The 10,796-nt window shown below is 37.0% G+C and overlaps 1 protein-coding gene across 1 annotated transcript; it reads right to left on the bottom strand.

Moving 5' to 3' along the window:
- Positions 1–342: 342 nt before the first annotated feature.
- On the bottom strand, positions 343–2,932 carry LOC118735799. The gene has a single exon (XM_036465765.1). The coding sequence runs from the start codon at positions 2,304–2,306 to the stop codon at positions 618–620; it is 1,689 nt and encodes a 562-aa protein (XP_036321658.1). The 5' UTR covers positions 2,307–2,932; the 3' UTR covers positions 343–617.
- Between the last annotated feature and the right edge of the window lie 7,864 nt (positions 2,933–10,796).

The raw sequence follows: 10,796 nt of genomic DNA, 5'->3' as shown, positions 1-10,796 counted from the left end.
TAAGAAAATAGGCGGCGGCCTCCCTAGCCGAGTGGTTAAAGAGACGAACTTCCATTCCGTACAGCCAAGATTCGATCTCTGGTCAGAACAAAAAACCATTATATACAAAACGATTTGCCATTCGGAGGCGTCGGAAAAATGCAGGTCTCTCCATTTGTACAACAATATAAAGACGCAGAGCACTCTTTGTATGAGATGCTCTTCCAAAAACTTAACAAAAATGTAAGCGCCAAAATATTATTATTATAAGGTTAGAATGGCAAGTTTTTGCAAGATTTCCAAAGCACCCAGCCGCACACAACGGAACCTTGTATCCACATAGAGAATTATCAAACAGGGTTATTAAAATTTTCACTGCCTCGAAGAATTTACTTGTTTATTCATAAACTTTACTTAATACTTGCCTTATAAAATTTAAGCAGCTGTTTTTAAGTGCTTAGCCTACCGTAATTTGTTTGCTTATTTCAGAAAAAAAAACTATAAAATTATTGGAAATCTTTTCCAGTTTCGTTGCTTATAATCTACATAAGTACATATAAATCGACTCTGCTCAGATTCACTAATTCTATTACTTTAATAAAATGCTAATTGTACGCAGTTCAGTCCAGTCTTGACGCTCAATAGCCCTCAACTTGGCGACACATGCCGTAGCTGTCGCGTCGTTGCCCAGGCATACACAGTGAGTCATTTGCCTCCTTGACCATGGTGTCAAAGAAATGTTCCCATTCAATGTCGTCCTTCAGTTCGCGTGGCGGTACATACAGCTCACCCACATGAGCGTTATCATCCACATCATCCACAATCTGCGAGCGCTCAATAGCGTCATGTGGTGCCTCAAACTCCTTTGCATTCACGTCCGAATTGAAGTAGATGCGTGGCGTGTCGATCGGCGGATATAGGTAAGTGGCACCTAATGAATGTTCAGCACGATAAACTGGCTGTAAATCGGCGATATTTTGATGTATGCTATTCAGTGAACTGCCGCGATTCGAGTCGAGTAAATTTTCACCGCGTATGGCCCGCGAAAGACGATAGTAGCCGCTGGCACTGTCACTGGGTACGGCCGCTGCTGTGGTGGTTGTGGCAGTGGAAATTGTAGCTACTTCGCCACTATTACCACTGCTGCCGGCTGAAAGACCTGGTGCTAGCAGTTGATTGTAGCTATCGAGATAGTTTCCGGAAATATGCGCTGGCGCAGTGTTCAGTTCGGGTGGTGGCAGCGCCTGTATTACGGTTGGCTCGGCTTCCAAGTGAAAGGGTTTGATAAGGTGCTGATAGGCGAGTGGATAGGGCGGTGGCAAGACATCTACTGGGCGGTCGGGATCTGAATTGGCGGCAGCGATATCAAAGCGCGATGTGGTACGGCCCTCGATGAAGTCCGTTAGGCGATTTGAGGCTGCGCCCAATGTGGAGTAGACCGCTGGCGAAGAATGCGAACCGATGAAGGCATCAAAGGGCGTCTGCGCATAGGGGGGTGCAGTGAGATAACCGCGGGACGCATCGAGATTGTTGGGTGCAGACTGACGTCCCACATATTGTAAGTTGGCTGGCAGAGACGCCGACGATTTCAGGGGATTACGGTACTTGTTAGCGGAAGCGGCGTTTGTGAAATGTTTGCGTTTCGATTTCGAGCGTAAAGAATTTCGCCGCAATGCCGATTTCGAAAGCAAATCGAGGAAGTTCAGTCCCTCCGATGAGCTGGGTGGAATGAGGACAATCATGAAATTCTCCAAATCAGCGCGTATATTGTATTGACCCTCCTGTCGCTGGTCGTAGGTTACGACACGACGCCGTAGTGGCTCGACATCGCTAACGCTTTCGGGCAGCGAAATCGCTGTTGGCGGTGAGGAGACGGGCAGCTCAGTAAGCGATTCGCTGACAGCTTCTTCGTCCTTTGGCGGAAGGGCTTGTGGTGGTTTCGTGCTGGTAGCCGTTGCAGGGACAATAGAAGCGGCGGCGGTTGCAGCGGTCGGAGTAAAGTTTGCAGTTGATGCAGATTGCGTAGTGGTAGCGCCACTGCTTTCGCTTGCAGCTGCGGCTGGACTTTCAGTTACGGTAGTTGATTCAAGTGCCGCTGTTGCTGCTGCTGTTGTTGTTGTAGTTTTTGGAAATAACAATTCATTTATCGAGTTGGCGTTATCGACAGCAGAAGTGGTCGCTTCGCCACTACCCACACGCGTTGCGGCAGCAACAGCACTGGTTACACTTGCAGGCAACGCATAGCCTGCCGACGTTGGTAAATTGCCATATCTGTGACCCGCTGCCGAGCCGACAACGGCCACGAAAATCAAAAGCGCGCAACGCATTCCTTTTGATGTTTGCTGGCACGCAAGACTCCTCTTCTTTTAAATTCTAGGCGCGTTACTTGTATCTTCAATTTTGGTTTAGTTTTATTTTTATCTAAAGCTTATACGAGCTGAAGCGCGATTCTTGCACGAACGTTCTTGACTCTCACGCGTTCCAAACGCAACTGTTCTGTGCTGAGTGCGCGCAGCCAGTTAACACTTCGCGACTATGCAGCTCAGCGCAACTTCGGACAGTAGTGGCCAGCGGTGCGCTCAAAACAGACAGTGGCTTAGATTATTTTTAGTTTGTTGCATTTCTTATTGTTTTTTTTTTTTTAACTTTACTTAAGTGCGCAAACGCAGCTGGTCTTGTCTTGGTCAAGCAATAAAAGGCCTGTCTCAGCGCATCTCTTTTTTATTGAATTAGCTTTCTTCTCTGTCGTCAAGAAAAAGGTGGTACGACAACTTTTCTTTCCGATTCAAGTAATGTAGGAATTTTTTGCTCGCTTATTAATGTTAATGCTTTTTCGTTTGCGTATTCAATTACCAAAGTATTTATGTAGCCGCTATGATTCTACATGCATACATATATACAACGTGATGTGAGTTTTAGTTTGTTTGGAATTTGTCCTATTTTCTCTGGATTTATTTATATTGGCATTTAGCTAGGAAATGGGTTATTTATTTACTTAAAAATGATTATTTTTTAATTGAAATTTTTTAGCTGAATGAATTGATGCTAGTTTTATAACAAAATAAAAAGTGTTCAGTAAGTAAGGATTTAAGTTGCTTATATTTTTATAGAGGTTATTAAGTGAGTAATAATCAATTTTGAAGTTGAAAAAATTTATTTAAATGAGTTATACCCAATTTTGAATTTGCAAAAATTAATTTTTATCTTTTATTCCATTTTCAGGAAAAATTCATTTTTTAACGAGAAAACTTCAATGGTAAGTTCAAGAATTTTATTCTTTTTGAGTTGTCACAGTAATCGAAATTTATCGAAATTAGTCAACTTATCGAATTTTTTTTTTCATTATCGGATTTTTAGTGTTTTTGAAATTCATCTATTATCGATATGTATCAAATTACTGAAATTTATCGATAAACTTAAATGTATCGGGTCAATGCAAGGTCCTGCCGAAGTGCTTAAATGACCTGCAAAGATACAAAATATTGTAGTCACGTTTTAGTTCCAAAGCAGGAGATTGTCTATGAGTAACTTGTACCTTTTAAGTTAAACGACTTGCTAAGATAAAAAAACCTCACCAAGGCTCTTAAAAACTAGAAAATTGGTCGAATTTCGACAGTAACTGGAACTCTAGTATTTTATTAATTAATATCAAATTATAACTCAAACTAAAGTAATTTAAAGCCATCAAATCCATCAAGTGAAATTAAATTTTAATTAAATCCGAAATTAAAATTAACAAGAAAAAGGCTTTCTCTTTATTTTTATTTGAAATACGCATGCAATTATTTGCCAGTCCACATACTTATGATCGTAGAATATCTAATTTCTTACTACCCTAGGCGAATATTAATTCTATTATTGACTATTTGGAATTAACATCCTATACCTCTGACATGATTTACAATCGTCACCTCTTAGCACAGCTAAAGCTGCTTCTAGGTTATTTGAGGTTAGTTTTTAGTGGCTGCCGGTGATAAAATCGTCACAGTTTAGAGCCGTAGTGTATTACTGCATATGTATAATCGTTCGTATATTCCTGGATATTATGTTCGCACCTTAGCTTTTTATCGAATACCAAGTTCCCTTAACTATAGTGTGATACCGCCTGGCACCGAAGTTCTAATAACGGAAACTTTTATCTTCGTGTGGAAAGGAGAAAGCCTGCTTTGGTTGGGCTTAATCCAAATCTGTTTAGGTGCATTTTTCAAAAAAATTTCAGTGCTTATGGAAATTAACAACATAGTACATGTACTTAAAGGTCCTCTGCGTTTTCCACAGCCTCCTCTTCCTCTATGACTGACATAAGGATATTAAAAAGACTACCTACATATATGTAGGAGAGGAGATATGCTTTGTATCAGTTCAGCTTGCACAACCTGTTCTAGCTGCATATGTTCTATACGCGTGACACCAGTTGCGGATCGAGTCGTCTATACCGAGGAACACCACATACTGACGCTCAAAAAGTTTTGAAAGGGCGTCAGTAAAAAATTTTCAAAAATTGACGGTAGTTTGTAGCTACAACACACTTGCACTTAATCATATTAAATACGAATGGGCTACAAAACTGCATACCAGGATTATAAAAAAAAAAAGTTTGAAATTTTGATGAAAAATTTTTTATTTTTTTGTTAATTTTTTATTATTTTTTTTTTTAATTTTCTACCAACTTATAAATTTCCGTTTATGTGATTTTTGTTAGAGAATGTTAAAAAACAGAAATTTAATACGAGGAAAGTAACCTTGAAAAAAAACAGCAAAAAAGCATTGTACCTATTCAAGTGCTTGAGAGTGTATGTAATCAAGTACACAATCAATATTTTTTTACTTCTCCGCGTTTGTACAACCCGCTGTTGGATTTAGAATCGATACATTTTTGGAAACAAAAACCATGTGAATCCAATGTCCACACTTTGACAAAAATTTAAAAAAATCGACATATAAAAAAATTCTCGACCGACTCTTCTTATGGAAGAAAATTAGTGAGACTCTAAACAAAGAAAAAATCCAAAATCAACGTTATTTTGTAGCCTCTGCACACTTGCTCTTTATAATATGAAAATTGAATAGGCTATTAAACTGCATACACGAATTCTGAATAGTAAGTGTGATATTTTGATAAAACTTTGTTGATTTTTTTTTTTAATTTTTGTAAAAAGTTTGAAGCTTGGACTGATATGGTTTTTGTTATAGAATAAACTATTTTTATATAACAAGTGTTTCTTTGAAATTTTTTCGAACGATCTTACGCATGTTTGAATGGCGAAAAGTGCAAAAATCCGTCAGCAAAAAAAATATTAAAAATCTTTTATAGACTAAAAATTTTATGGGCTATAATATAAAACTGCATACTGAAAAATGTTCTAAAAAGTTGGAAATTTTTATCCACAAATTGCTTGCATGTTTTAAAATTTTGTTAAGTATGAAATGGTTTTGGTTAAAGCATGAACAATATTTTTATAAAAAAAAATAAGAACAAAACATTTTTGGTATTAAAAAGCAAAAAAATTAAAACACTTGCTTGAGTCACTGTTCATAATTAAATATTGCCATTGTCCATTGTGAGTGGCAACTTAACAATGTAATGTCAACATAAACTCAAATGGCCTCAAAATATTAATTAAATTGAACTGCAAAACATAAAACTTTATTTGCTAGAAATTAAAATTTTAGCTCTTCCTCTCAGTAGCAGAAGGTTGAAGCGATTCTATCGTTTTTTTTTCATATAATTTAACATCACAGCTTTATTAGTAGTATAAATATTTTTTATGAGTAAAATAAAATGCACATTAAACAGACGCTCCTAACCATGTTTGGCACACTTGCATACGCTGAGAGTGGTGTTGACCTATTTCAAAACTTCTGAGCGTTGTATTAATTTGGGTGTGTGCTGCACATGAAGGTTGCTGTATCGTGGTTACTAAACCTCTGAATGACTTTGGATAACCTTTTATACATACAAACCTAAATATGAATGTATTTATGTAAGTGTGTATACTATTTACTATGATTATTTGTCACCTGAAAAACCCTGTGTTTAATTCATTGCCCCATCTCTTCAATATAATTGAGGCATTGGGAAAATCAATATTTAGTTTAGTAAAAATGCAGTGGTAGAAGCTCAATAAATACATATGTATGTACATATATACACTAGGCGACATATGAAAGTGTACACTTTGTTCTAATATAATATTCACAATAGCAGCCGAAAGCCTCCGTTGCTAGCGCTGCGTTTCTTCTTAGTTTATTTAATAATTTTATTATTATTTAAGCTTTCATAAAATAATGAATAAAAAATTTATATAAAGTGTGAAACTATATTTTCATAAATAATAAATGCAAACAATTTTTCATGAAAATAATTGTGCATATTATATTAGAACAAAATGTACACTTTCATTTGTCGCCTAGTGTACATCGTTGTTTGCTTTGTTTTTACACACGTGCAAATATTTAAATTGTAAACAAATAAAACACTGTTACACTGTACAAACTTGTTTTTGCATTGTTTACAAAGCTCATTTGTTTGAGTATTTTTTGCCACCTTTATTAGGCCTACAATTAACGTCGTTGTTGTTGTTGTTGTTGTTTTTTTTTTCTCAATGCTCTTGCACTTGAATCATGCATCAATAAAGTCAATCTCTTACTGTGTGTACTTTCAAGTTTGCAAAATTCTATAACGTAGAATAATAGTAATGATATTGGGAGGAGAAAATATTTTAAATCTGCGCCTCATTTCGTCTGTTAAACTCATTTGGTACGTGATGTGCATGAGAAACGTGATTGAAACGTTGCCGAGTTTGCTGTTTAAGTCTTTCGTTTTAGTTATTTTTTTTTTTTTGCGCGCACACCTGCGCCACATAGTATGTTTATACATATGTAGATAGATATGTATTGAATGTACATCTTTTGAAATGCACAGCTCCTTCTGCACACGACTGCGGTTGTAAACAAAAATTGGGGGAAAGGTAATTGAACTGCGGATATAGCTGCGCGTAAAAACGTAGCTTATTTATAATAATTGGTAATTATGTGACTTTATTGAAATTTCTCTTCTCTTTTTAATGTCATTTTGGTCAGATTTTCAAATTGGCAGTTAATTATTTAGTTTTTTAATTACAATTACGTGTGAGTGCCTCAGCAATTTCCATAGAAAATATGCAGATAAATAAATTTTGGATTTCTTTTTTTTTTTAATTACCAATATTTTAAGCATTTTGAGCATTGTGGTATTTTTTTTTTTGTTGGTTTCCTCATCAAAGCCTGCTAAAAAAATTGTCTGCAAGAAAAATGTCTTAAAAAAACTTGCCTGAATTTCTCCCACACAATTTGTCAGTGTAAGTCAGTCATTTTCAAGCAACAACGCGTCACTTTTTCTGTTAGCCGGGGTTGACAGTTACGTAACGATTAATGTTGATTCACTTTACCCGAGTTAGGAAGGAAGTTGCAAGTCTTCAAGCGCTGCGCCCGTATGCAAAAAAGAAGTGTGTGAAAGAAGTTCCTTCATAGATCTTAAAAAAGCTACGGACTTACTGGACGCCCACACGACAACAATAACGTGGTCTGTCTAGCGCTTTTGAAACTAGCGACACTCCAAGTTTTCAAAATTGAAGTCATTGCGGTGGCACTTCCTTCTGCGAAAAATCGAAGAGGTTCGCAAGCTTTTATGAGCGGAGGTATTGAAGTTGAACGAAGTGGTTCATCTGTTTATTAACCAATTATACTACTATACTACTATCTTTTGAAAGTGCTTAATATGCTTAGAAATTAGAGGATTGGAATTATCCTTTAAATGTCGCCTGATTGAGGCCGCGTTCATGCACTTCTCTTCCTCTTAAACAAATATTTGTGATGAACTTAGCTTTATTGCTGCCTTTTCTTTAAAACTCTTTATTTTAGGAATTTAATTTTAGTCGCACAGCTTTTTTACAGCCGCTTGCTGGTTGTCGAATTATCAAATTTCGATTATCGATAACTCTACAGCAACTGACGATAGTTGCCATTCGTAATACAAATTTTCCTTCTAGTTGCGTTGCCAAAATAATGAGGCAAAAATCTCACGAGGTAAGCCATACTCTTCGTCTGCTATGGCTGCAGTTCCATTTGATAATGTGTTTTCACTTATTTGACGACAAATGCCATTGAATTTGACATAGTGAAAACCAGCCTTAAGACTAGGCGATTGATTGGCTATTAAGGCTTTAGTACTCTTACCACCAAACCCGTTGCCACAGATTTACAACCTCAGTGAGACAGTTTACTCCCACTGTTGCCACTGTCCACAAAATTTTAATTAGTACTCGATGACATTTTCCGATACCCCAAGTGGTTATAGTCTAAAAAGGCATTCGCCAACTTTTACTTCCGTTTATGTAAGGTTAGATTAGGTTAATCTGACCGGAGTTGAGCCGCACATCCCTGTGGTGGGTCCTTAGCGTTATCAGTTGGAGCTCGTTTTTACGAGTTAAAGTAGACATCACAAAGGATTTCAACGCTTTCTGCAAATTTCAGTAGAAGTTTCAGCTCTACTTTTAAGATGTCCCCTAACATCTCGTATTGGTAGGCTCCCAAGCATTATAGTCGTGTTTCTGACATTCTGCAGGACATCGATATAGAAAATGCTCCAGGGTTTTCCTGGTCTCCCACTCACAACATTTCCTGCACCCGTCCAAGCTAGTGATGCCCATTTTTTGTGCATGAGCAGCCACCAGGATATGTCTCGTAAGCAATCCGGTAGTAACAAGAAGCGAGTATAGTTGCTTCCGCACATCACTTTTGCAGTTTTGCAGGCGCTTAACCCATTCCATCTAGCCCTGAACTATCTAATCATATTGTCGTCTATTTCGGTGTAAAAGTATTGAAGTGGTCTACGTCTGTGGCATTATTGTCAGTCTCATCTGCTATTTCGACGGCTAGGCTGTCAATGGCCTCCCTGGCTGCGAAAAACGTTTATGGACTGCCTTAATTGCCGCGTAGATTTTCTATTAAATTGATAATTTTTGCGAAAACGTCTGCTTGAAATATGCTGCAATGATCAGGTAATATTACTGTAAATCCCGGTAACCATTTCCGTTCCCTTTTAAGAGCCGTCCTTGAAAATTCTTCGAGATATACGGCTAGTTGTTATCCCCTTGCGCCAGCCATCCCTGCTCCTCAATCGTTGTGCGAAACCTTCGTTCCCACTTAAAACTAGATTCCACTAGGTTCTGAAATTGAATTCCCCGATGGGTGTCAATCTACTTGCGGATTTAGCAGAACGGTTTTCTGCGAATATGTCAATGGGCGGTAAACTGAGGATTTAAAGAGCAGCCATTGGAATGGACCTCAGCGCTCCCGAATGCACAGCGCCGCGAGCCGTTTACGTTCTCTATTGGCCCGAGGTATTAGGACTTTTTACGGCACCCTCTCCTCAACATTGCACCTCCACAGCAGCTTACTATCCAAGCCTACTCCCAAATACTTTGTGTTGTCTTTGGTTGACAAATCGATGCTACCTAGGCTCAGGGGTCTCCACACTGGGACCTTATATCTTCTTGTGGAAAGTATAAGTTCTGTTTTGTCTGCATTAACCCCAAGCCCCGCTCTAGATGCCCATTGGTCAATTACTTTCAGGGCGCTGTTTATTACATTACTGATATAGTCTCAATTACTATGTCTTCTGCATATGCCCCTAGTTTGGGCTCTTTCCCCTTGCATTGCTTAATAACCTTCTGGAGCAATACTGGGAATATTCCGTCTACTACTGGGGATTTATAAGGCTCAAAACTTATGATTACCCATTCTACTTTGGCAGAAGTTATGGTTGTGTTATCAACCATGATAAAAACATTAGAAGGTAAAACCATTCTCTCAATTCGTCGGCCATGATTTTTTTCTGACGTTTGCAAACATTTTAAAATCATATAAAATTGAAAATAAAAAAATGAAATTGTTCACAATTGTTGTTGTTTGAGATTAAAAATGAGAATGTGTGTGTGAGCCTGAGCTCGAATTCTAAAATTATATTGTTGGCAAACGTCAGACTGCCTCTCAATGATTTTACCTTGTAATGTTTTTATCATGCTATCAACCGCAATGTGATTACAACAACAAAACATATAAAGCTAGGTAAAAGAAGCGAAAAGATGTGCAATGAAAATTGCTAGCCTATTTCAGATGTTTTTTTATTTTCATTTTTAAAATTGGTAAAATTTTCCTTTATTTTTATGAGTAGTCAATGTTTTAGATTTTTCTTGTTAATTGAAAAGTAATTTTGAACCAAAATTCACATTGTTTCAACACAATTTTTATGTATATACATACGTATGTATTTGTTGATATTTTCCAGTTTTTTTCATGAACCAAATATACAAGATTACGTAAGATTTGCAATTGCTTTTGAAAAGACAATTGAAAGCAGGTTAATCAGCCGAGCACTTGCTTACATCACAAGCACCACTATTTTACACTTTTCTTTAACTAAAGAAGAGTTAATTCAAGACAACACGTTTTAAAATATTTGAATGACTAATTTCACCTAAATGGTGCGTTTAAAGTGGCTGGCAATAATTTTGGTTCTCGTTGTTTTGTTTGCTTTGTTTACTCTTCGTTCATTTTCCAGCGGAAGAAGATGGCGTACAACCCGCTCATTCATGGTTTCTTTCACTTTATATTGAAACATAATGAAAACAAAAATTCGTAAATATTTTTTTTTTCTTTTAGAAGACATGTATTTTTAATTAAATTATTATTAACTAAATCAGCACGTACATTATAATGTATGAGTTCAACATTTGCACGAAAAAAATTGGATAAACCTACACTTTTTATAAATT

Source organism: Rhagoletis pomonella, unplaced genomic scaffold (assembly GCF_013731165.1).
Source record: "Rhagoletis pomonella isolate Grant_MI unplaced genomic scaffold, Rhpom_1.0 Rhpom_scaffold_00003, whole genome shotgun sequence".
NCBI lineage: Eukaryota > Metazoa > Arthropoda > Insecta > Diptera > Tephritidae > Rhagoletis > Rhagoletis pomonella.
Note: the sequence above shows the minus strand (reverse complement) of the source record. Positions and strands in the feature narration are given on the sequence as shown.